The following is a 27,897-nucleotide window of genomic DNA, read 5'->3' as shown; positions in this document are numbered from 1 at the left end:
CTTTAGAAACCAAGGTGAAATGGCCATGGTAGTGTATGTATTGGCCCAGTTTTCCCTGCACAGACTTGAACAGCTGCACAGCCTCTGGAAAAAAACTAGCCCTGGAGCATTACAATACAGAAGACCTTGAGAACTTTCCTCCTCTCCCTGCCCTTTGTCTTATGAAATGTCCCTCTGTACTCTTCATATAGTGACAACAGTTCTGAAACAGAGCGTATGTATGTAGGTGTCTGTGGTATGTCCAGAAACCATTAGATGCAAAACCAAATGAATGATGATCCTTTAGGTCTTAGGGTAGCTTGTACTTAATCCATGGACATCTTCAGAGTCACTCCATAGGTGCTCTAGAAACCAATATTACACTGTTTTATCTATCACAAGAGGTGTTCTTTCCCATTTGTAATTCCTTCCTTCACATCTTGCCAACCCTCCCCTATGTCAGAAGAAGGATATTTGTGAAAAGTTCTGAAATGTGAAACTTGCACAAGGTCTCATTGCAGGCCTTCGATGGTTTTCCCTAAAAGGATTTTGAAACCTTCATTATCTTAAGAGGACTACATAACGAGTTACCATTAGGCAGGTAGAGACCAGGGGTAAGGCAAAGAGATGTATCCATAGTGTGATTGGTGGAAAAAGCAGGTTGACTTTCTTAAGATTATCCACGTACTTTTTGTGCTACATTTCTTTGAGGCCTGATCTCACTTTTCCTAGGCAACAGTTAGGTGATCTGAAACACTAATCCCCAGCAAAGTGTGATGAGAAGAACAGTCCAAAATTCCCGTTCTAACTCTTCTCTGCACGACGAGTATGACCTTGCATCATTATTGGTATCATTAATTTACCTGCATTTTGGTTTTCTTATCTGTACAATGAGTGAGACAGGTTCTGCTATCTTTAAAGCACTTCTGGCACTGGAGAATTGTTTTTTCTAATGGTCTAATAGGCTCCAATGAAATCTAAAGGAGGCTTTCTAGAGAAAAGGCCAAGATTGCTTTGGAGTAAATTTGATGGCAAGAAGTGAGAAAGATATTTGGAGGTAAATGGAAGGTGGTCCGCAAGAGATCCTTAAACCACTATGCCTGAGAGGCTGACTAAATTGTCCATGCCTGGAACACTAGTGGATCTCTAGAGCAAAAGTTTCTTAAAAACCAACCAACCAACCCAGGTTGCATAGGGCCTAACTTAAAAACAAAAACCAAATAACAAACAAAAAACCCTGGAATGCCCCTTTGTTTCTGTCCCATCCTTCCAGAATCTTCCTTTCACTAGTTTTATTACATGTTGGGGATTCAAAGATGAACTTAGGTCTACAGAAACAGTAAGTAAATACTGCTTTTTGAAAAAGACTTCCCCATAGTGTAGAATCTTATTTTTTGAAGAACGCATGTAGACAATTTTGAGCTCCCCCTGTGTTTTCCTTTACATGGTCATTAATTTAATCACACAATCAGGAAGAAAGCCGAGCCTTGGCTGAGCTAATGCCCAGGCAATCCAGGTAGGTGTGTTAATGGCAGACACTCTAGGGCTGGGCAGTTTTGCTGACCAGTCTGCTTACAAGACTTTCTTTGGCTGGAAGCAGTAGGGGAAGGGTGCCCAAAGCTAGTTTTGCCTTCAGCCAAGACAAACTGAGAAATGTTTTATTTTAATGTTGCATTTTCAAGCTTTCGGATGTATCTTAACTTTGTCAAATGAGAGTTTCTAAAATCCCATAACCCCACTCATCTGCCAGGCTAGCTGAGGTTGCGGGCTGAAGCCGTAGGCGTAAATGTCTGCACCCAGCTGCGGAGCAAACAAGGTCACAGGGTCATGCAGGCTTGTGCCGTGAAGTCCAGGCTGGGGGCCTGAGCTCCCAGTGCCTGCCGAAATCGCACGTCCCGAAGACTGGGGAAAAGGCAGCTCAAGCAGCTGCCGCACCAGCATTTGCTGTGTCCCAGTCAGGGGCAGAATGCTTGAGATTGACCCGGCGCCTAGCGTCTGCGATCTCCAAGCGTGCTCTCTGCGCGGATTGCGAACCCCTCTCCTCTTTGGGCGTTTGCGAGGGGGAGGGGGGACGCCTTTATTTTCCCAAGATGAGCTTGCAGAGTGTAGCTGACGCGTACAGGCGTGCGGAAGCCGGAGGGTTGGGGAAAGAATGCACGCACATCTCTGCACCTGTTCGCAGGCGCTGGAGAGCCGAGACCGAAACCGGACCCACCTGGGAAAGTTCCCAAGGTCCTGGGCCCACTCCTAGGCTCTGTAGCTCTCCGAGGCCCAGAGGACCTTGTGTAGCCTTCGCGCCCGCGGGCCAGCCCGTTTCGAGCACGTGCTGCCGTAGCCGCCGCAGTCGGGCGCCTCGGTGGAGGTGAAGGGACAGGGGTCCAGAGGCATGGTGCATTTCTCCCTCCCACTCCCGTCTCTGAACCGCTGTGCACCGCCCGCTTTCCGTCCTCTATTAAGTTTGCCCTCCCCGCAGCTTATCTCTTTAGGCGCCCTGTCCAGTGAGCGTGACCCCCAGCGCGGAAACCTGGGACACCCGGGACAAGTCATACCCAGAAAACGACCAGGAAGTGCACGCCCTACTCCCCCGACTCCGAGGGCCCCAAAGCGGCCTCGCCTCGTGAGTCAGGGGCTTCTCCTCTCTTTCTCCATCCGTGTCCATGATCGGCCCAGACTCCCTTCCGCCCGCTAGGACCGTGCAGCCGGCTCGGGTGGAGGAGTCCACGACTGGTCTGCAGGGCCCCGGGCAGATGCCCTTAGGGAGGCGCACAAGCCCAGGTCTGTGGCAGCCCTCAGCCCTCGGCGGCGCAGAGACTCGGCGCGTAAGCGAATCATCGCCGACCGACCGACCTAGCGCGGGCAAGCGCGGCGACCGAGGATCCACGCGCAAATCTAAAAAAGGCTTTAGATTTCTTTTTTCTCCCCTTGCCCAATCCCATATTCTGCAATCGGTTAGCTTATTCTGTGGTATCTCCCGTTTCCCCTTCCCTGGATCCCTCCTGACTTCCACGCTCTTTTCCGTCTCTTAAGTACTTCTGGAGATTTGAGATCTTTCCTGGAGTTTTATTAGGAAACCCTTCTTTGATGATTCTCAAGCATTCAGGCAACTAACTCCTATGGTAGTCTCACCAGACCAACGGGAGACCGCACTGTCAATTTATTGGGCATTGAGGACTACTGCACACCCTACCCGGGTTTTCAAAGAGATGGGCAAATGCCAGTACCCACCCAGACAGCCCCCCCAACACCCACCCACACACACACACATGTGTGTCGCTTCTTGAACAGTTCCTCCAAGGAGAGGAAGCAGCCGTCCTGACTTTTGAACTGATGTGCTTTTGGCCTTGCTTGGAAATATTGTCGTCCCTTGAAGGTGCAAAAATACCTCCAGGGGGTGTAGAAATACCTCACACCATTCCCAGTTCAGCCCAGAAACTGAACTGGGGATGGGTGAGAAGCTGGGCCACCTCCTTTTCCTCTTCCAAATGCGTTTTGGTTGACAGGTGGGCCATGAAGCCTAGAAGGATGAGGCAGAAACCTAAGTGTTAGGCCGGTGGACCTGAATGCCTGCTGGCTCCATAATCTGGCTGGGCGGGCAGAAGGGGCACTCTCTGGCTCTCTGCTTCACAGATCCTATTCCTAAGGCAAATTTTGCTTTTCTTATTTTAAATTGGACTTAAAACTTTTTAGAAACATGTCTATTCTCCAGGACTAGAGGATGAAGAACCTGAAGTAAAAGGTCTTATAAAAAGTTCTTTTTAAAAACTCTCTAGGTTTAGAGGTCTGGTAAGGTGTTCTACTTGAATAGCTAACCTGGTTATGATAATTGTTATTTACTTATCCCTTTTCAAGTTATGTGTGTGTGTGTGTGTGTGTGTGTGTGTGTGTGTACTGGAATATATATGTATGCATGTTTGCACACACAGTATATATTTACACATATATGTATATATTATGTGCACATATATGTATTGACATATACAAATGTACATATCCATTTTAGTACACACATAGACACAGAACTGGTAGACACTATTCTAAGTACTTTTCATATGTTGACCTGGTTTAATTCTCACAACCTACCCAGGAGGAAACCTCCTAAGGGTCCCACTCTATCAAGTTTTAGGATTGTGTTTTTGGTATGGCTGTCATCTTGGAACAGAAAGCTGAGATGCAATACCAGAATGTAATGGAAAGAATAGTGGCTCCTAAGTCAGAAAGCCTGTCCGAATTTTGTGACCCTTCCATCTATGTGTCTCAGTTTACTTTACTTGAACTTGTGAATAATACTACCTGTGGGTTTATCACACAGATGTGTCTTGAAAAGCAAATAAAATCATTCATGTAGAAGCTTTGATACTATTCTACACGATTGACTTCGCAGTTGGTGAAAGAGATATACTTTTAGCCTCAACTTATCTTCCTCAGGTGGTCAGGAACCTCTATAAGAAATCCTCAGGAACCACTATAAGAAATCTTCTGTGGTCTTGACTTTCTTTAATGGTCTTTGCTCATTTTTTTTTTAATTTTATTTATTTATTTATTTTTGGCTGCATTGGGTCTTCGTTTCTGTGTGAGGGCTTTCTCCAGTTGCGGTGAGCGGGGGCCACTCTTCATTGCGGTGCGCGGGCCTCTCACTATCGCGGCCTCTCTTGTTGCGGAGCACAGGCTCCAGACGCACAGGCTCAGTAATTGTGGCTCATGGGCCCAGTTGCTCCGCGGCATGTGGGATCTTCCCAGACCAGGGCTCGAACCTGTGTCCCCTGCATTGGCAGGCAGACTCTCAACCACTGCGCCACCAGGGAAGCCCCTTTGCTCATTTTTAAGCACAGGTGGGAGTAACAACTGGTTTGATTTTGTGGATGTGTATTTAACTACTCAATGCTTCTTCCTTATGTCCCAAACTTACAGAAGGGTGACTGAAAAAAATATTTGAGAAATAAAATCAAGCAAGCCATCCAGGGATATGTAGTTTTAATTGCCTTAGTTAGAATAATCTTAAACTATGAGTACAATGTGTTCCCGGCACTTAAAACTTATATGCAATCAAAACACTAAGAATGAAATGGGCTATAAGAGGAGTCCTAGCTATAATTTGCCTTGTTGTAGAAAAGATTATCAAAATGTAGAAGAGTAGCCCATTTCTCTTCCTGAGTACCATGTAACAAAGGGCATCTTGCTTAGAAAGATGTCTCAGTGCTTAATGAAGACAACTCTGGGTCTGCAGATCATGGGGATCCATGAATGATACTAAAAAATGAGTCAGTGTCATTAGAAGGGGGCCCTGACTCCAGCTCACGTTTTTTAGTGTTTTTAAATGGACCTTGAGCTAGAATGAATTATTTTATTGTACATTTCCCCTCCTTTATAATGGAGATTTGAAGAGTAACTACACTATCTTCTTCTCTTTCCCAAATCTTCCAGGGAGTAAATTCTTCAGGGAAATATTAAGAACCTTTGTAAACCAAGAACAGGAATGAGATTTGGAAGAAAACATCATAGGAGAAAAGTAACTAACTCTGTCAGTTCTTTGTCCCTTCACTTCTTTTCAGATGTCTAGCCACCAATTCCAAATTTCTTTCATCCCAGCCCCCACCCCGCCTTTTTTTTTTTTCTGGAGAAAAGCTGGACTGTGGGTTTCATAGGAGAAATTCAGAAAACAGGCACACCCTTGACCAGCAACCCAGAGCACATCTTCTTTGGGGGAATCTTCTTTGGAATCTGGGAAAATGTAGCATGATTACACTTTTCTCTGGGGATTCATCTCAGCTGGGTGTGCCGGTGTTACACTATTGCTTGTAGAACTCAAAGTAGACTTTTCAGTATTTAGTAACTTTTTTGGTGAAGCGTGCAACTTAAAAAAAAAAAAAAAAGCATTTGAAAGCATTTGATGACTTTTTTCCTCCCAGACAAACAAACGAAGTAAGATCTGTTTTCCCCTCTGGCAAGATTTCACTGGGTCTTTGAAAAAGAAAAACATAGCCAAACAGAGACACCCAGCCCCCAAAATGATGCAAATCATGCAGTTAGAAAAATCTTAGTATCCATAGGATTCTCTAGGTTCAGGGGGTCCAAAATGGAGGTGGAGGAAAAAAAAAAAGGAGGAAATATTACTGCAGGGTCCCTCCTAGAAAGAGGGGTAAATCAGACTTCTCCATTAAAACCCTTTTGGAGAGAGTGTAAGTTAAACTATTTGCTTTAGCAGGGCTGGATAGAGGTAAATAGTGAATGCCATGAAGTTTATCTTCATGGACATTTAATGTGCTCTCTGAATTCCATCTCAGAACCTCTCATCCTCAGTTGCCTCTGCCTTATGGCTTTATTAGATCTCCCTTAGTCCTTTCCCCTCCAGCAAAAAGATGGTAGAGAAAATTCCCACCAGTATGAATAAATAGGAAGAAAAAAATTTAAATTGACTTGAAGGTATTTTTTCCTCCGTTTGCTTTTTGGGGCTTAATTTCTAATTTTGGAACAATCTAAGGAAAGATGAGACATTGGTATGCAGAGGTACTTCTCTTTGGGGGTGATAATGCCTAAAACTGCTTTCAAATCAGAGATCTTTGATTTTGAGACTGCACTTGAAAGTGTTTATTAAGCTTGCAAACATGTCTAAACTTAAAACCAGGGAGATATTTAGAAAACCTACCTTTCAAAAATCTAATTCCACGCATAGTAAAGATAATAGCATGGTAAGACAAGTTTCATCAAGTTACAAGATTGCCAGCAGCTCACATCTGAATTTCTTAAATCCTTTAAATATTCAAAATACATCTATTTTGGTATTAAGGGAATTTTATAGCAGCTCAAAAACAGGAACCTGGGATTTCAGATAACACAAATTTCTCTTTTCTGGGATGGTGGCTTTCCTTTGAACACATTTCAGGAGAAGAAACTTAAAGTTTAATATGTACAGTTTCTGAGTCCGTGTCATATCGGTTCTTTACAACAGCCTGTTCAGGGACCCAGGAGCATAGTCAACTAGAAAATCAGGTAAAGATACTGAAAAAAAGAGGACTTCTGTAACAAGTTCACAATTTCATTGACTCAGTGAGAGAACAACTCCAAAAGAAAGTAATTCCCAGAAACTCACATTCTCAGAAATTTTCATCAGAAATGATAGAAAGAGCTATCATTTCTATCATTACTGTTCTATTAAAGAGTTATTAAGAGCTCCCAGAGCAGAGGAAAAGTAATATCTTTGGGATTAAAGAGGCCCGAGAGAGAGAGAGAGAGAGAGAGAGAGAGAGAGAGAGAGAGAGAGAGAGAGAGAAAGAGAGAGAGAGAGAGAGAGAGAGAGAGAGAGAGAGAGAGAGAAAGAGAGAGAGAGAGGGAGAGAGAAATCTCTACATCACCTATGTAGCTGTTAAAAATGCAGATTCTCAAACTCACCTCCAAAAATTGAGTAGATCTCACGAGGGGCCCAGAATCTTGCATTTTAAATAGTCATTAGGTGATTCTAGAGCAGGTGGTTCTCGATGCACACTTTGAGAAATACAGTGCAGGGGTTAGAACAGCAACCAGCCCTATAGAAACTTAAAGTAAAATGTGTGCGTCCTCAGTCTAGAAAATTGCTCTGTTTCTGAAATACTGAGGCTAAATTGAATTACAGTGCTATAAATATACATTAAATTAAAAAAACTCTTCAGTGATGCTCTATCTTTGTTTCAGATCGATTTTTTTCCATTTCCGGTGTTTCATAACATGTCTACATTTTGCTGTTCTTTTCTCACACAAGTCTTGGTCACTTTGAACAACAAAACAATATAAATGCATAAGAAAGCCTCTGTTAAAGAAAACCTTTAAGCTAAATCTTTATGGAAAAATTTTTAACTGTTCTTGGATCATCACCCGCCGAGGGGTTTAATTTTTATTTTTTGGATTTCGATACATTAGGTTTTCTAAAATCATGTCACAACTTACTTGTATATGTGTGTTCACAGCCTGCACCAACTCATACTCTGACCCCAAGCTCCTAAAAGCCCTCTTTACCCATGGATTTTGGATAGGTAATAGCAGCAGAATTGAAAATCTCTTGAGCTACCTGTTTGCTCCCTGTTCCAGATTACCAATCAACCACTGCTGCTTCTCTGCTGATGCCTGCACAGAGGCTGCCGTTTCTAATGGTGAGTGATTCTAAGCCAATGACTCCTGCTGCAGAAGCTACTGGTGCCAGGGAAACAGTCTCCCCCATTGGCTTCATCTCCCTGAATTTGCTAACTCGTTACTACAGCTTCTACCTAGGACTCAGGCCTAAATCTGAGGAGGTGGCCAGCAAAGCCTGGCAGCACGGTGGAGGAGGAATGCAGTATTCACAATAACCCATCAGTTCTGATGTTGCCCATTGTCACTGAACACAATACAGGCTCCTTTTTTTTTTTTTTGCGGTACGCGGGCCTCTCACTGCCGCGGCCTCTCCCATTTCGGAGCACAGGCTCTGGACGCGCAGGCTCAGCGGCCATGGCTCATGGGCCCAGCCGCTCCGCGGCATGTGGGATCTTCCCGGACCGGGGCACGAACCCATGTCCCCTGCATCGGCAGGCGGACTCTCAACCACTGTGCCATCAGGGAAGCCCTGGAATGCATTTTTAATGGAAATATAACTGTAATGAGCCTGCCCTATTGGGCTTCTAAGTTTGTCAGGACACGCCTGAATTCAAGGGTAGATGCAGTCTAATACTGGGACCAGAGCTACAAGATCGTTTTAATGTCCACACAGTGCTATATTAGAACAGAGAATCCTGCTAAAAATTAGATTAGATTTCAGATCTAACATCTAATCTCCTTCTTGTTCTGCCGTTCTCTAGCTGTGTGACCTTGGATGAACTAACTTTACCAAGCCTCAACCTTTTCACCTGTAAAATGAGAGGGTTAGACTAGATCAGAGCTTCTCAGACTTTTGGGTTCATAATAATTACTAGGGCACCTGATAAAAAAGACATGGCTCCATTTCTGGAGATTCAGAATGAAGACAGCAATGGCCCATGTGTAGGAATTTGCATTTTAATAAACCCTCTGGGTGATTCTTTAACCGCCTTTGGGAAATATTTGTCTAAAATCAGTGATTCTCTACTCAAGTCTCAGAAATGATTGGGAAGTTTTTTCAAAATACTCATGACTGGTCCCACTGCAAATTAATTCATCAGAATATCTGGGTCTGGGAACAGGCATTGGTGTGCTTTAAAAGTTCTTCTGTGTGGCAAGGGTCAATAATCAGTGGATTAGGTAATCTCTAAGGTCTTTCCTTAGCTCTAGAACTTGGACTTTCAATCTAGGATTTTTGGTTCTACCACAATACCTCAGTTTAGAAAATGGGGCATTCTGTGTATACAGACTTACTCGTTGTTATGGTCTGAATTGTGTTCCCCCCTTAAATTCATATGTTGAAGTCCTAACCCTTAGTACTTCAGAATGTGACTATATTTGCAGATAGAGCCTTTAAAGAGGTAATTAAAGTAAAATAGGGTCATATGGGTGGATTCTAATCCCATATGACTGGTGACCTTGTAAGAAGAGGAGATTAGGACACACACAACACAGACGTTCAACCATGAGAGGACACAAGGAGAAGGCTGCCATCTGCGAGTCGTGGAAAGAAGCCTCTGAAGAAACCAACCCTGCCAACACCTTGATCTTAGACTTCTAGCCTCCAGAATTGAGAGAAAAGAAATTTCTGCTGTATAAGACCCCCAGTTTGCGCTGTTTTGTTATGGTAGCCCTTGAAAGCTAATATATTAGTCAAAGTTTTCTGAAACTTATCTGACTTTAAAGAAAATAGGATTTGTCTTATTATTCATTCAGAACCAACTTATATCTAGTATGGACACAAACTAAACACACACACACACACACACACACACACACACACACAAGTGATTTAATGAGTTTTTTTTTCAAAATCTTGATGGAAGATAGGCTATGGAAATAAGTGAAAGCTATGACCTAATCTTGAGGATGATGTTTTAAACAGGACTAAGAAAATTTTCAGTGATTTTTGCTACTAACAATAAATAACAAACCTGATTTCAATTAAAAAATAATTCACTACCAAATTTTTAATGTGATCATGTACATTTAATGTAAATTTTAATTATGAGCATATGTGAAGCAAAATTTATTAATTTTAATTCTGGGTTTTATAAGACAACCCTGTTCCCTATCTTAATACATCTTTAATTCCTTATGCCTCTTCCTTAAGGTTTCTTTAGTCTTAATTTCAGTTGGGTCAACTAAAAAGGAAAACTACTCAAAAAAAGTAATTTTCATCATACCCTGGAAAAACAAATTTAGACTGTAAAGAAAAAGATATATTGCCACCTAGTGGAAAATAGGCAGAATCATCTGGTTGTAATTTAGGTTTAAACTACGAAATGGTTAGTACAAGAAATGTTTTAAAATGCTTTTTGATCATGAATAATTACGCTTTGCTAATGAAAGGATGTCTTCCATGTTTAGCTGCAATACCACCTTTGACTTTTATATATTCTTTACTTTTATTTAGCAACTGCTCATACACATGTAGTATATGCTGCTTGATAAAGTTGAACTTAATCTTTATCAAAGATATTTAGCTAAAGTGACAAAAGAATTTACAACTAAATATTAAATATTTACCACCCACAAAATGTCAGTAATACAGTAAACAACCAATGTAAATATAGCTGACTGAGCTTGGGCAAGTCACAGCTCTGGACTGTTTCCTCATCTAAAAAAATGGGGTTGAACTACACGATTTATTAGACATTTTCAATTCTAATATGTTCAGATTATATATCTATAATACATGCTTATAGTTATTAAGGTCACGGTCTTTTTAATAATTAGGAGAGTACCCAAACTTGGTTTAGGAACCAGTGTTGGTGAGTTAATAGGTGTATGTCTTTGGAGTAATGTTTCAGCACAAAACTGAAAGAAGCTTATTAATGGGAATGAAGTTCCTATCTATTTATTTGGTTGCCAGGTTCCCAGGTTTTTTTTTTTCCATAAGAGTAAGATGACCTGGCTAATTTTAACTTCAGCAATTACATTCTATCCAGCTAAGTTATCCTTGCAGCTTCTGTTTTGATATAGCATCCTTTATTGTTTCCTGTCCTAAACTTTTAGGAAGTTGCTAGTAACTGATTTACTGTTGCTGACCTTTAATAAGCATGAAGGATAATATTAATTACTTGGTAATTCTGTAGGTCTTTCTTACCATAGGCCAGGGAAGGAAAGGAGAGTTTAAAGATGCTTCCCTTTTAATAGCCCTTGGTATGTAACAAGAGTGTCACAATCCTTAATTAGTTAACCCTACTATGTGTATGCCCTCGGAAAAGGTCCTATTTCAGGTGATGTAATTCAGGGAGCTTAAGTTATCAAATTGTTTTGGCTCAAATTGTTGGATACAATTTCTTGCTGTACAGCATGATGTCTTTCCCTTTCAAATAGGATGGATTTAGTGTGCAAATGTCACTATGTCTATAGGAAATAAGGAAGCATGCTAAGTTAGTAGGTGTCGTGAAATACTACAGATAGGTAGTTTGCTATAATCACTCAACCTTTAAATAATTAATTGTGAGAAACTGCATTTATATGAGCATTAAGAAAATAGTTAGAAGACATAGGAAAGATTGATATCAAACTTCTGTTCGATGCTTTATCCAGAGATAAGGCCCTAGGGAATGCTAATTGTATTATTTCTAGTAACTTCCCTTACTTGTCCCTTTTTCTGTCCCACCCTCACCCCCCAACAGAGGCAAGAAAGGAAAAGGAACAAAAGAGAGAGAAATGGCTAATTTTCCAGAGTACATTTATTCTAATAAAGTCACAGAAAGTTGCTACTGACAGCTGAGAACAGAGAAGACATCTAGGGTCTGTTTTTCTTCCTAGAAACTCTTTTTGTGTGTTCTCTTTAGTAATAATTGATTCTTAGGTGCATATTGTGATACTTTTTGCCCATTTTACCTATTCTATTTTCAAACAAGCAAAACTGAAGAAAAATAATGTTCTAAGTCTCAAATATGTAGCTAGAAACTACCTGTCTTCTTAGAATGCATAACTGTTTCTCCTCTATTGCTTTTTCTATATGAATAACCAGATCCACCTAATTTCAGAGGTCAAAATTTCAGTTAATAGTGTGAAATACTCTTTATTCTATCAGATTACATGGCTGCTTCACATCACTTTCATTATCAATGTCACCAGCCTGTTATATATCGTCAAATTTCTCAGTTACATAGGTAGTTTCAGCAATAAAATATGAGAGAGGGATATACTGCATGCTTGAAACAATGGTTGGATGTAACAAGGACAAATTAAAGGTCATGACACATGTCATTAGGGAAGCAGTCTCTATAGGTTTGAAAAAAACTATCAGATTGATCTATGACTTAAATTTCAACATAATTTAATATATCTGTTCCTTGAACAGATACATCTGTCAACTGATTACCATTATTATTCTCTTTAAGATAGCATTTTCCCCTGCATTGTAGTGGAAGAGTACTAAAGAACATATGAAATAATGAGATGATTCCTGCTCTAGGAATCTATTATTAAAACATTCCATTTCAACTAAAGAAGGCATCCTAAGTACAGACTCATGGAATGGGTACTTTGTAAGGTAACTTTGCTTTGACTGCATTGATTTTTTTCCTTTTTATTATCCAAATGCACTTTCATTTGACACACATTCCAGGGAAGCAGAGTTTAAAAAGTCAAAGGTTGTTTTTCACAATAAATGAAAAGAAATTTTTGAAGTTGTACATGTTAAATTCCAGGCATTTTCTATGGCTCCTGATAGAAAGAAGTTGTAGTATAATGAAATAGTTTGGAAATACTGCTCGTACTTAGAATTCAGAGAGAGTTAAGATGGAAAAATGTCCCAGAAATACAGGCAAAACTGACAATAGTTCTTTCTGATGAAATATTGGTCTGCTTAACAGAAAAATGTTTTATTAACCCTCAGTTCTATTGAGCACATTTATACATATGCATGATAATAAGCTTATTTATATTCAACCAAACATTCATTTGGCAAGCAGCCTAGAATATTCCACTATTCTAAGAGTCAAACAAATGCCTGAGAGATTCAAAGTCTTTGTTTCTTTTTCAGTATCTCAAATCATAACAATTCTTTGCCCTCTTGTTTCTGCACTCTGTAAAGCATATTAATTGACAGACTACACAAGCTGCCTAAATGGCTTTCTCTATCTACCTTAGAGGTAGAGCCTTCATTTGGGGCTTATATATGATATTTTTAACACCTCTGTGTATTTGAGTGGATGAATTTGGCTTCTAGGCGGACTGAAAAAAGTCACAAGTTTTTATTTTATTTCATCTTGTTAGAGATTTTTTTTCTTTTGGTTCATTGGTGGGAAAAAACTTAAGTCAGGGTTCAGAATTTTTGGCTAGGCAGCTAATAAGAATGATTATTCAGATATCGAGACTACTGATGACCTAAGGAATGACCACTGCCCTTTCTTGCTTTTCTAGGTTTTCTGACTCCAAAAACAGGTATCAGAGTCAGAGAGACCATAGCATTTCTTCTCGGTAGTTGTCTGTGCAGTGTGTACTGTTGGCAAGTCACCTTACTTTTCTGAACCTCAGTTTTCTCCCCTGTAAAGTGGAATACTGAAGACCACATAAGGTTGTTGTAAAGACTGGAGATAAAGTTTGGAAGTCCAAGTCACCTAGTAGGCACTAGATGCATACAAATTATTTTCATAACCCCACTTTCTAGGTCTTTGTGAATTTTCCATTTCCTTGGGGTTACTTAACTTTATAAACTGTTTTCTCCCTTTTGTGAATGAAGGGAGGCATCTTCGGTACTCTATGTGTACAAAGAAGAGGATGTTGCTGGGAAACTATGAAAGGAGATTTCCTGGGATGCAGGCTGTTTCTTTTCCTGAGAATTGCAGGTGGGAAACTAAGACAAATACAGCTGGAGCCTGAACCACGGACTCCTACACTTGACAGAATAGATTCCTTACCTCCCCTCAACATCTTGGGTAAAAATCCACTCCCCCAGACTCCTCTGGAAGCTCACTACTCCAGAGAGCTCCCCTCCCTGGTGGTCTGGTGGAGCCCAGGAATGCTGGCCTTTAGGGCACACAGACCAGACCTGTTTGCTCACTCAGACTCAGAGTGAGCAGCATGGGAGGTCTTGATAAGCTGGCTTCTTAAGCACGTAAGGCACTTTCCGAGCACTTGTATAGGCTGGTGAGACAAATTGTCAAGTGGTCGCTAAGAAGTCTGTATTCAAAGAAAAAAAAAGAATAAAAGCAAGGTTTTTATTAGCATATTATCCTATTAGAGCCCTAAAAGATGATTCTATATAGAATATTTTCAGATCTCTACGTTTAACTTTTGAAAAGAATTATCCTATCTCTTTAAATAGCCTTCCAGTTCTCCTTTTTTCCTAAATTACCTGGATGCTAGAAGAATTTAAACCAGGAAGGATGAAAAATTCGTGGCTCTGTAGTTTTCATTCTAAAGGATTTGAGTAAAAAGGAAAAACAAAACATGAAAACTAGATGAAAGTAATACTAAGCTTACACACCCCATTCCATTTTAATATTTCTCTGAATGGGTGTGGGGTTGAGCTACAAAAGGTTTTCAACGGTTACTGAAATCTTATTAGTCCCATAAAACTATATTATATTAGTTAAAGAAGACCTATAAAGTTCTCCTTCTAAAAATCTCCTCACCTCAAGATGATTACTAATTTACAAATTTTCAGAAATTAATTTTTAATTAATTTTAACTCTAATCAAAAATTACAGTTTCTCCGGGTTAGAAAGAGTAAAATGATCATTCCAGGAATTTTCTATGCTCCTTGGAACTTGCACAGAATTTCTATGTTTACTTGAAAATAGTTTCTGAATATATTTGCTTTTATATGCAAGAAATTTCATCTTAACTTTTTTTCGCTCTTTGGGAAAAAATGGTTCTTCTTTTTTTTTATTAGAATATATCGTGATTTTTTGGGGGGGCCTTCACTGCCGTGGCCTCTCCCGTCGTGGAGCACAGGCTCCAGACGCGCAGGCTCAGCGGCCACGGCCACGGCCCACGGGTCCAGCCGCTCCGCAGCACGTGGGATCCTCCCGGACCGGGGCACGAACCCGCACTCCCTGCATCGGCAGGAGGACTCCCAACCACTGCGCCACCAGGGAAGCCCCTATATCGTGATTTTTGAAGAGAAATATCATCTTTAACTTGGTGAGAACCTCTTCTACTTTTACTATTTTATCACCCTACTGTAAATCAACATCTTGTCTCCAACGTGTACTTTTTAATGAACTTCCTTCAAGATCCTGAAGTCAGGAAACAACTGGTGCTGGTTTGTGGCACTTATTCATCAGAGGATTTGAGCCCCTGCAGAGGATCGGCCTCACTTTTTTAACTGGAGTATAGTTGATTTACAATGTTGTGTTAATTTCTGCTGTATGGCAAAGTGATTCAGTTATAAATATATAATTATTCTTCATATTCTTTTCCATTATGATTTATCACAGGATACTGAATATAGTTCCCTGTGCTATACAGTAGGTAGGTCCTGGCTGTTTATCAATTCTATATATACTAGTTTGCATCTACTAGTCCCAAACTCCCACTCCATCCCTCCCCCATCCCCCATCCCCCTTGGCAACCACAGGTCTGTTCTCTATGTCTGTGAGTCTGTTTCTGTTTAATAGATAAGTTCATTTGTGTCATATTTTGGATTCCACAGGTAAGTGATGTCATATGGTATTTGTCTTTTTCTGACTTACTTCACTTAGTATGATAATCTCTAGGTCCATCCATGTTGCTGCAAATGGCATTATTTCATTTTTTATGTGGATCAGCCTTATTTTATTTATTTATTTTTAAAATAAATTTATTTATTTTATTTATTTATTTTTGGCTGCGTTGGGTCTTTGTTGCTGCATACAGGCTTTCTCTACCTGACGTGAGCGGGGGTTAATTTCTGTTGCGCTGCATGGGCTTCTCATTGCGGTGGCTTCTGTTGCTGCGGAACACAGGCTCTAGGCACGCAGGCTTCAGTAGTTGTGGCGTGCGCACTCAGTAGTTGTGGCTCACAGGCTCTAGAGCGCAGGCTCAGTAGTTGTGGTGCACGGGCTTAGTTGCTCTGCAGCATGTGGGATCTTACAGGACCAGGGCTTGAACCCGTGTCCCCTGCATTGGCAGGTGGATTCTTAACCACTGCACAAACAGGGAAGCCCCAGCCTTATTTTAGAATGTGAGGAACCAGCACGTGGTGTGGGTCAGTCTTGCAGGTGCGCTGTTGACTGGCAAAGTGGGAGGTGAAAGAAATGAAGCACTCGGCCCACAGAGGCAAGTGCTGGTGAGATCCTATCACTCATTCCTTATAGATCTAAACCGTGTCTGTCCTGGTCCGACTGGAAATGCATTTTTGGCCGATAAACGCTATTCCATGTGTGAAAAGTACTTTTTAAACTTTATTTATTTATATTTTTTAATAAATTTATTTATTTATTTTATATCTATTTTTGGCTACATTGGGTCATTGCTGTGGGCGGGCTTTCTCTAGTTGCCTCGAGCGGGGGCTACTCTTTGTTGCAGTGCACGGGATTCTCGTTGCAGTGGCTCCTCGTGTCGTGGAGCACGGGCTTCAGTAGTTGCAGCACACGGGCTCAGTAGCTGTGCCTCATGGGCTCTAGAGCGCAGGCTCAATAGTTGTGGCGCACAAGCTTAGTTGCTCTGCAGCATGTGGGATCTTCCCGGACCAGGGCTTGAACCCGTGTCTCCTGCATTGGCAGGCAGATTCTTTTTTTTTTTTTTAAATGTCGAGCTTTATTAAGTATAATTTACATATGATAAAGTACAATTGGATTAGTTTTGAGAGATTCATATAGTCTTGGAGCCATCATCACAACGTAGATAAAATATTTTCATTACTCCAGAAATTTCCGTCAGGCCCCTTTGCAGCCAATATCCTTCCCCAAACCCAGGCACACAGAAAGGTAATGAATAGTTACCTACTGGATACAGTGAGTTCTACCGTCACTGCAAGTACGACAGAAATCTGTCACTTAATCCACCAAACACAAAATACACCGGAAAAAAGGACTACAATAAAGGAATTCTCAGTATGCAGCATGCCAATTTGTGACCTTGTAGCACAATTACTGCTTGGCCTTTTTCACTTTCTTGGTTGAATCCAACATCCATGGAACTAAGCCACCTTCATCCTTTAAGGGAATAAGTCCCCACAAAAGGCTACTTACGCTAGAGAAATTATTTTTGCACAAACATACTCCTTGGGACCTATCAGATCTACTAAAACTTCCAAGACTCCTATACAAGGCTCCCTAGGCTAATGAAACACTTCCCTGTAACAATGCTAGTCTTATAAAGCTGACAGAACTTTGGGTACATTAAGCTTCTGTAAAGTGTTAGTTTCTGCTAGCAAAACTGACAAAATATTATGTATTTTTTCTACTCTCCCCTTTTCATTTCTTGAGCTTAAGTCAGAATACCAAAATAAGTTTGGCAAATGAATCCCCCAAAATACTTTGTCACCTGCTGTATCTGGAATACTTTTTATCACTGTATCTAATGTCATATCAACCTGCTCTAGACTGAAAAAATAAGCTCATTTACATGAGCTGCTTGAATTGTGAATTCTCTAGGATACTTGCAACCATCGTGGTCCAAATGAAGGCACTGTCCTGTGATGCTTGAAATTCAAATGACTTTTATTTAAATTGAAAACAATACTTAAAACTGCATTTAGAGTCAAAACCCTTTTGTTTATAAAAATTATAAGGTGTATTCCTAGGTAAGGCAAAGTTATTACTCGGTTAACAAGACCAGATTTGACTTTGGACTTTACTCTTTGAACAAACTGTAGAGAATGGAGGAAAAAAAAGTTATTTACAGAAAACAATACCTACATATGTACTCAGAGGTACAAAGACAAAACAGACTTAAGTATGTGCTAGCATCTCAGAAACAGTTCTCAAAGAGCTTAGTTTTATTTCCTTGAATTTTAAGAATGTCTAAGATCCTTCTTCATCCTCTATCTTGTGAGCCAAATATACTTTAAATGTCTCATATCAGCAATTTTATACTCTACAACAAGGGGTACATCTGCAGACATACTGAGTGTTACTGTAGGAGAGAGTGGAGTGGCTTTTGTAAAGAAGTTCAGGTACCTCAGTGCAAAAGTTAGCTGAACTGGTTCATTCATGTCTATGGTAACAGCCTCCTCTTCTTTATCAACATTACTCGTTTGTGACAACTTAATATTTCCATTTCCAAGTTCTCCACTTGCAGAAAATTTCACTCCATCTTTTGCACAGGAAATTACAACAGCATCTCCAATATGACTGAGATCTCGGCATATACGTGCAAATTCACCAGAAGGCATCTTTACTACACAGCTGTACTCTTGTTCTGGAATTCCAAGTGGTTCAACATCTAAATCCATTAACTTCATTTCATAGTCTGAAACCTTTTCTTGATTTGGAGCTTCAAATACAAGTGCCAAGGTGTCCGCATTATCTTCAGCCCTTACTGTAATGATGTCTTCATTGCCAGCACATTTCAGTATTTTGGACATGCTGGTGAGGTTCATGCCCATGGCCAAGTTGCCATCGCAGCGGTACGTGTCGAAGCCCTCGGAGCGCAGGGTGAGCTGCACCAAAGAGACATGGGACGAGTCCATGCTCTGCAGGTTCACGCCGCTCGAGCTGATGTCCCAGCAGGCCTCGTTGATGAGGTCCTTAAGCGCCTCAAGCACCTTCTTCAAGATGGAGCCCTGGACCAGGCGCGCCTCGAACATGGTGGCGGAGTCGCAATGACACGGCTGCTGGCGGAAGGAAGGAGGAAGGTGTAGCTGGCTTAGGCTTCAGAAGATGAGAACGAGCGGCGGAACTAACTCACGAACTCTTGAGACGGAGAAAGCCCACAACCAGCCCGCAGTGCCTGCAGCAATTTAATCGGCAGGCAGATTCTTAACCACTGCGCCACCAGGGAAGTCCTCTAAAGTTTATTTTAAATATATTAGATTATATCAGGAGAATTTATGAACTCTTTTTGAAAGTATGATTTTTAAATTTTGAAAACAAACAAAATAAATACATTATGTTACTAAATCTGTTTTTAAGATACGTTATCAAGATTCTGTGTCTTCAGCAACTTATATTCATAATAAAAACTTTTATTTTTTTCAAAATGCAAAACTTGTTTTTAAACATCTTTATTGAAGTATAATTGCTTTACAATGGTGTGTTAGTTTCTGCTTTATAACAAAGTGAATCAGTTATACATATACATATGTCCCCGTATCTCTTCCCTCTTGCATCTCCCTCCCTCCCACCCTCCCTATCCCACCCCTCTAGGTGGTCACAAAGCACCCAGCTGATCTCCCTGTGCTATGCGGCTGCTTCCCACTAACTATCTATTTTACGTTTGGTAGTGTATATATGTCCATGCCACTCTCTCACTTTGTCACAGCTTACACTTCCCCCTCCCCGTATCCTCAAGTCCATTCTCTGGTAGGTCTGTGTCTTTATTCCCGTCTTGCCCCTAGGTTCTTCATGACCATATTTTTGTTGTTTTTTTTTAGATTCCATATATATGTGTTAGCATATGGTATTTGTTTTTCTCTTTCTGACTTACTTCACTCTGTATGAGAGACTCTAGATCCATCCACCTCACTACAAATAACTCAATTTCGTTTCTTTTTATGACTGAGTAATATTCTATTGTATATATGTGCCACATCTTCTTTATCCATTCATCTGTTGATGGACACTTAGGCTGCTTCCGTGTCCTGTCTATTGTAAATAGAGCTGCAATGAACATTGCGGTACATGAATCTTTTCGAATTATGTTTTTTTCAGGGTATCTGCCCAGTAGTGGGATTGCTGGGTCAAAATGCAAAACTTTATACATGAATCTAAGAGTCCACTAGAGGTCACTTTTTCAACTTATTTCCCGTAAAAACAGAAAAATTTAGCTTTGATTCCTGTCATTGAATCTTTTATACATGACTTTGTTTTCCACATTGGAATTTTTGATTCCTCCCAGAAAAATTTCTTCTATTTCTCACTCTTTTTCCTGAAATCTTTCTAATACTGGGTCATACATCCTTATGTTTCAAGTATATTTTCTATTGTGACATTTTTAATGACCTTCTTAGATATCTAATTAAGTCTATATTATTTTTGATTATTTAAATATCTCTATTTGAACACTAGCATCTAGAACATGTGTCTATTTCCTGAAGTTTTCATGGACTTTTAAATGCTGTATTAGTGTGAAAGAACCAGAGTACAGTCTTCCTAAGACTTAGAAACAGCTGCTCAATTTCTGCTTTTTGTCACAAACACTAGTGCTGATAAAAGACATCCAGTGTCAACACCTGTTGAATCGAATCTCTGAATTTCATCATTCTTGATTTAATTTCCCTAGTGATCCATTAGATTCATGTTCTGAATCACTTTTTAAAAAGCAATGACTCTAAAATGTGAATGCCTAATGTATTTTTGTTTATCTAACACATTTTTTTGCTTGAGGCTTGACTAGCATGAAAATGTTCACAAGCTGCTATTACATTGTTAGTACCACTACTTGTACATAAAAAGTCACTTTGCAAGCATATCTTTGTGTATATATAGTCTTGTGTACTTTTCACTAAGCTGTCTGACATAAAGTTACAATTTTCTGGCTTCCCAGTTGAATAAATGCCCTCTTCATAACTATATTGATTTTCAGTTATTCTTAAAAAAGAATTATCCCAAGTCAGCAGTTTTTAAACTCAGAAATACTGCAATATCTCATTTCTCTATGAAATGGAGGCATTCGTAGGGAAATAACATAGATTTATTCTTACCTTCCAAAAGACTATCTCTTTATATCATTCACTCAACACTCATCTAAGTACACTGTAATAGAGGTCCTTTTAACATAATTTCTACCAGTTTTGAAAAGATCTTACTGAAGAAAATATTTGATATCTGAAAACAAAAGTTAAAACAGCAGGTATGATTTAAATCATTCTACATATAATACCTAATTTGAACAGTATTACTTGTTGAATTTATTTTCATGCACAAATATAATACAAGAATAACTTCTCCATGTAAAATACTGAAATATTACAGAGACGAGGCCACTTCCATTGTTTACAAGGTCTAATCTCCAAAGCGGCCCAAAGATAGCTTCTTTTGTGTATTCTTCCAGATCTTGTGATACATATTTACATTCAAATGTTTCAAACAGCTAGAATATACACCATACTATTATTATACATATGTACTACATGTTTTATGTACCATACTACTATTATATACATGTACTACATGTTTCGTTTTATGTACATGTGTTTTTAAAGTAAATGTTATATAACATCGAACAAATTGTTCTGTCATTTATGTGCTTGATTTTTATTCAATAATAGATGTTGGGGGCTTCCCTGGTGGCGCAGTGGTTGAGAGTCTGCCTGCCGATGCAGGGGACACGGGTTCATGCCCCGGTCTGGGAAGATCCCACATGACGTGGAGCGGCTGGGCCCATGAGCCATGGCCGCTGAGCCTGCGCGTCCGGAGCCTGTGCTCTGCAACGGGAGGGGCCACAGCAGTGAGAGGCCCGCGTACCGCAGGAAAAAAAAAAAAAAAGATGTTGGAGTTATGTACATGTTGTTTCCTATAAATCCCTCTCATTCTTTTGATCTACAGCATAAAGTCTTTGAGAATGAACATGTCTATAGTTGAATTACCCATTTTCCTAGATAAGTACAGTCGTTTCTTTTTCCTCTTAGAAACAATGTGTATATGTGTGTATATTCTCCTACACATGGTCAAACCTTCCTCTACACTGACTATTGTGAAGAGAATTGCTAGATCATAGGAAAGAGGCACTGAACATGTAAACAGATACTGCCAAATGGCTCTCCCAATGTCTCTCAGTGTTTCACCAGTGTCCTCTCAACTAGCAGCAATTGCAGAAGAGCGGACTCCTCACACCCATGTCCACAGTCATTACCTACCTTTACATTTTCGATCATTTCTATGGTATCTCATGTTTGAAATTGTACTTGCCTAGTTATTAATACTAATTATGTTCACCATATTTCTGTACATTTATTGTGTATTTGTATTTCCTCCTCTGTGAATTTCTTATTCATAATTTTTGCCCCTTTTCTACTGCATCATGTGCTTTCTCTTACTAATCTCTAGGAGATTTTACATATTTTGACTGTCAAGTCAGTTTTGGTTATATTTATGCAAATATTCTTCAAGTCTCTCTCTGACTTTTAAATTTATGATTTCACTGTCATAATTTTTTAAATATTTTTATGTGGTCAATTTTTCAATTCTTTCTCTTATTACTTTAATTTTGGTATCTTGCTTAAAAAGACCACTCCCACTCTCACAACAAATATATGTTTTATATATTTATCTTATATACGATTTTTTCATTTAATTCTTATATCATTTTATTGTTATAATTATTATTTAAGTCTTCAGATTTTCTAATTTTTTTAACTATCCTTATTGGAGTATACTTGCTTTACAGTGGTGTGTTAGTTTCTGCTGTATAACAAAGTGAATCAGCTATACATATACATATATCCCCATATCTCCTCCCTCTTTCATCTCCCTCCCACCCTCCTAATCCCACCCCTGTAGGTGGTCACAAAGCACTGAGCTAGCTGATCTCCCTGTGCTATGTGGCTGCTTCCCACTAGCTATCTATTTTACGTTTGGAAGTGCATATATGTCCATGCCACTCTCTCACTTTGTCACAGCTTACCCTTCCTCCTCCCCATATCCTCAAGTCCATTCTCTGGTAGGTCTGTGTCTTTATTCCCGTCTTGCCCCTACGTTCTTCATGACCATTTTTTTTGTTTGTTTTTTAGATTCCATATATATGTTTTAGCATACGGTATTTGTTTTTCTCTTTCTGACTTACTTCACTCTGTATGACAGACTCTAGGTCCATCCAACTCACTACAAATAACTCAATTTCATTTCCTTTTATGGCTGAGTAATATTCCATTGCATATATGTGCCACATATTCTTTATCCATTCATCTGTCAATGGACAATTATGTTGCTTCCATGCCATGGCTATTGTAAATAGAGCTGCAATGAACATTCTGATACATGACTCTTTTTGAATTATGGTTTTCTCAGGGTATATGCCCAGTAGTGGGATTCCTGGGTCATATGGTAGTTCTATTTTTAGTTTTTTTAAGGAAACTCCATACTATTCTCCATAGTGGCTATATCAATTTACATTCCCACCAACAGTGAAAGAGGGTTCCCTTCTCTCCACACCCTCTCTAGCATTTATTGTTTCTAGATTTTTTGATGATGGCCATTCTGACTGGTGTGAGGTCATACCTCATTGTAGTTTTGATTTGCATTTCTCTAATGATTAGTGATGTTGAGCATCCTTTCATGTGTTTGCTGGCAATCTGTATATCTTCTTTGGAGAAATGTCTGTTTAGGTCTTCTCCCCATTTTTGGATTGGGTTGTTTGTTTTTTTAATGTTGAGCTGTATGAGCTACTTGTAAATTTTGGAGATTAATCCTTTGTCTGTTGCTTCATTAGCAAATATTTCCTCCCATTCTGAGGGTTATCTTTTGGTATTGTTTATGGTTTCGCTTGCTGTGGAAAAGGTTTTACGTTTCATTAGGTCCCATTTGTTTATTTTTGTTTTTATTTCCATTTCTCTAAGAGGTGGGTCAAAAAGGATCTTGCTGTGATTTATATCATAAGAGTGTTCTGCCTATGTTTTTCTCTAAGAGTTTTATAGTGTCTGGCCTTACATTTAGGTCTCTGATCCATTTTGAGTTTATTTCTGTGTATGGTGTTAGGGAGTGTTCTAATTTCATTCTTTTGCATGTAGCTGTCCAGTTTTCTCAGCACCACTTATTGAAGAGGCTGTCTTTTCTCCATTGTATATTCTTAGCTCCTTTATCAAAAATAAGGTGACCATATGTGTGTGGGTTTATCTCTGGGCTTTCTATCCTTTTCCATTGATCTATATTTCTGTTTTTGTGCCCGTACCATACCATTTTGTTTACTGTAGCTTTGTAGTATAGTCAGAAGTCCAGGAGGCTGATTCCTCCAGCTCCGTTTTCTTTTTCAAGATTGCTTTGGCTACTTGGGGTCTTTTGTGTTTCCATACAAATTTTGAAATATTTTGTTCTAGTTCTGTGACAAATGCCATCGGTAGCTGGGTAAAGATTGCAAGTGTACAACCTTGTCTTGTTCCTGATCTTGGATGAAATAGTTTCAGTTTTTCACCATTGAGAGCAATGTTGGCTGTGGGTTTGTCATATATGGCCTTTATTATGTTGAGGTGAGTTTCCTCTATGCCTACTTTCTGGAGAGTTTTTGTCATAAATTGGTGTTGAATTTTGTCAAAAGCTTTTTCTGCATCTATTGAGATAATCATATGGTTTGTATCCTTCAGTTTGTTAACATGGTGCATCACATTGATTGATTTGCCTATATTTAAGTATCCTTGCATTCCTGGGATAAACCCCACTTGATCATGGTGTATGATCCTTTTAATATGCTGTTGGATTCTGTTTGCTAGTATTTTGTTGAGGATTTTTGCATCTATGTTCATCAGTGATATTGGCCTGTAGTTTTCTTTCTTTGTGACATCTTTGTCTGGTTTTGGTATCAGTGTGATGGTGGCCTTGTAGAATGAGTTTGGGAGTGTTCCTTCCTCTGCTCTAGTTTGGAAGAGTTTGAGGTTAGGTGTTAGCTCTTCTCTAAATGTTTTATAGAATTCTCCTGTGAAGTCATCTGGTCCTGGTCGTTTGTTTTTTGGAAGATTTTTAATCACAGTCTCAATTTCAGTGCTTGTGATTGGTCTGTTTTTATTTTCTATTTTTTCCTGGTTCAGTCTTGGAAGGTTGTGCTTTTCTAAGAATTTGTCCATTTCTTCCAGGTTGTCCATTTTATTGGCATATGGTTGCTTGTAGTAATCTTTCGTGATCCTTTATATTTCTGCAGTGTCAGTTTTTACTCTCCTTTTTCACTTCTAATCCTATTGATTTGAGTCTTCTCCCTTTTTTTCTTGATGAGTCTGGCTAATGGTTTATCAATTTTGTTTATCTTCTCAAAGGACCAGATTTTAGTTTTATTGATCTTTGCTATTGTTTCCTTCATTTCTTTTTCATTTATTTCTGATTTGATCTTTATGATATTTTTCCTTCTGCTAACATTGGGGTTTATTGTTCTTCTTTCTCTAATTGCTTTAAGTGTAAGGTTAGCTTGTTTATTTGAGATTTTTCTTGTTTCTTGAGGTAGGATTGTATTGCTATAAACTTTCCTCTTAGAACTGCTTTTGCTGCATCCCATAGGTTTTGGGTCCTTGTGTTTTCATTGTCATTTGTTTCTAGGTATTTTTTTATTTCCTCTGATTTCTTCAATGATCTCTTGGTTATTTAGTAGCATATTGTTTAGCCTCCGTGTGTTTGTATTTTTTACAGATTTTTTTCTGTTATTGATATATAGTCTCATAGCCTTGTATTCAGAAAACATGTTTGATATGATTTCAATTTTCTTAAATTTACCAAGGCTTGATTTGTGACCCAAGATATGATCTATCCTGGAGGATGTTCCATGAACAGTTGAGAAGAAAGTGTATTCTGTTGTTTTTGGATGGAATGTCAAATAAATATCAATTAAGCCCACCTTGTTTCATGTATCATTTAAAGCTTGTGTTTCCTTATTTATTTTCATTTTGGATGATCTGTCTTGGTGAAAGTGAGTTGTTAAAGTCCCCTACTATGATTGTGTTACTGTCAATTTCCCCTTTTATGGCTGCTAGCATTTGCCTTATGTATTGAGGTGCTACTATGTTGGGTGCATAAATATTTACCATTGTTATATCTACTTCTTGGGTTGATACTTCGATCATTATGAAGTGTCCTTCTTTGTCTCTTGTAATAATCTATATTTTAAAGTCTATTCTGTCTGATAAGAGAATTGCTACTACAACTTTCTTTTGATTTCCATTTGCATGGAATATCTTTTTCCATCCCCTCACTTTCAGTATGTATGTGTCCCTAGTTCTGAAGGGGGTCTCTTGTAGACAGCATATATATGGGTCTTGTTTCTGTATCCATTCAGCCAGTGTACATCTTTTGGTTCAAGTATTTAATCCATTTACACTTAAGGTAATTATCGATATGTATGTTCCTATTACCATTTTCTTAATTGTTTTGGCTTTGTTATTGTAGGTCTTTTCCTTCTCTGTGTTTCCTGCCCAGAGAAGTTCCTTTAGCATTTGTTGTAAAGCTGGTTTGGTGGTGCTGAATTCTCTTAGCTTTTGCTTGTCTGTAAAGGTTTTAATTTCTCCATCGAATCTGAATGAGACCCTTGCTGGGTAGAGTAATCTTGGTTGTAGGTTTTTCCCTTTCATCACTTTAAATATGTCCTGCTACTCCCTTCTTGCTTGCAATTTCTGCTGAAAGATCAGCTGTTAACCTTATGGGGATTCCCTTGTATTTTATTTGTTGTTTTTATCTTACTGCTTTTAATATTTTTTCTTTGTATTTAATTTTTGGTAGTTTGCTTAATATGTGTCTTGGCATGTTTCTCCTTGGATTTATCCTGTATGGGACTCTCTGCACTTCCTCGAGTTGACTGAATATTTCCTTTCCCATATTAGGGAAGTTTTCAACTATAATCTCTTCAAATATTTTCTCAGTCCCTTTCTCTTTCACTTTTTCTTCTGTAACGCCTATAATTCAAATGTTCATGCATTTAGTGTTGTCCCATAGGTCTCTGAACCTGTCCTCTATTCTTTCCAATCTTTTTTCTTTATTCTGTTCTGCAGTAGCTATTTCCACTATTTTATCTCCCAGGTCACTTATCCATTCTTCTGCCTCAGTAATTCTGCTATTGATTCCTTCTAGAGAAATTTAAATTTCATTTATTGCTGTGTTCATCATTGTTTGTTTGCTGTTTAGTTCTTCTAAGTCATTGTTTAATGTTTCTTGTATTTTGTCCATTCTATTTCCAAGATTTTGGATCATATTTACTATTATTACTCTGAATTCTTTTTCAGGTAGACTGCCCATTTCCTCTTCATTTGCTTTGTCTGGTGGGTTTTTGCCTTGCTCCTTCATCTGCTGTTTGTTTCTCTGTCTTTTCATTGTGCTTAACTTACTGTGTTTGGGGTCTCCTATTCGCAGGCTGTTTGGGGTCTCCTATTCGCAGGCTGTAGGTTCATAGTTCCCATTGTTTTTGGTGTCTGCCTGCAGTGGCTAAGGTTGGTTCAGTAAGTTGTGTAGGCTTCCTGGTGGAGGAGACTTGTGCCTGTGTTCTGGTGGATGAGGCTGGATCTTTTCTTTCTGGTGGGAAGGACTGCATCCGGTGGTGTGTTTTAGGGTGTCTGTGACCTTATTATGATTTTAGGCAGCCTCTCTGCTAATGGGTTGAGTTGTGTTCCTGTCTTGCTAGTTGTTTGGCATAAGGTGTCCAGAACTGTAGCTTGCTGGTTGTTGAGTGGAGCTGGGACTTAACGTTGAGATGGAGGTCTCTGTGAGAGCTTTTGTAATTTGATATTATGTGGAGCCAGGAAGTCTCTCGTGGACGAATGTCCTGAATTCGGCTCTCCCACCTCAGAGGCACAGGCCTGACACCTGACTGGAGCACCAAGACCCTGTCAGCCACAGGGCTCAGAAGAAAAGGGAGAAAAAAGGAAAGAATGAATGAAAAAAATAAAGTTATTAAAGTAAAAAATAAACATTTATTAAAAATTAAACAGTAATAAAACAAAGAAAAAAAAAGAAAGAAAGAAGAGAGCAACCAAATACACCAATGATTAGAAGCATTGAAGAAGCACTGAAAACTATACTAAAAAAAAAAAAGCAACAAAGGACAGAAAGAACCCTAGGACAAATGGTAAAAGCAAAGCTATACAGACAAATTCACACAAAG

General features: G+C 39.3%; 1 protein-coding gene across 1 annotated transcript; it reads right to left on the bottom strand.

Moving 5' to 3' along the window:
- Positions 1-17,872: 17,872 nt before the first annotated feature.
- On the bottom strand, positions 17,873-18,881 carry LOC132519268 (proliferating cell nuclear antigen-like). Its single transcript, XM_060147203.1, has one exon. The coding sequence runs from the start codon at positions 18,758-18,760 to the stop codon at positions 17,996-17,998; it is 765 nt and encodes a 254-aa protein (XP_060003186.1). The 5' UTR covers positions 18,761-18,881; the 3' UTR covers positions 17,873-17,995.
- Positions 18,882-27,897: the final 9,016 nt, after the last annotated feature.

Source organism: Lagenorhynchus albirostris, chromosome 4 (assembly GCF_949774975.1).
Source record: "Lagenorhynchus albirostris chromosome 4, mLagAlb1.1, whole genome shotgun sequence".
Classification (NCBI taxonomy): Eukaryota; Metazoa; Chordata; class Mammalia; order Artiodactyla; family Delphinidae; genus Lagenorhynchus; species Lagenorhynchus albirostris.
The sequence above is the reverse complement of the archived record's forward strand: the minus strand, read 5'-3'. Positions and strand labels throughout refer to the sequence as shown.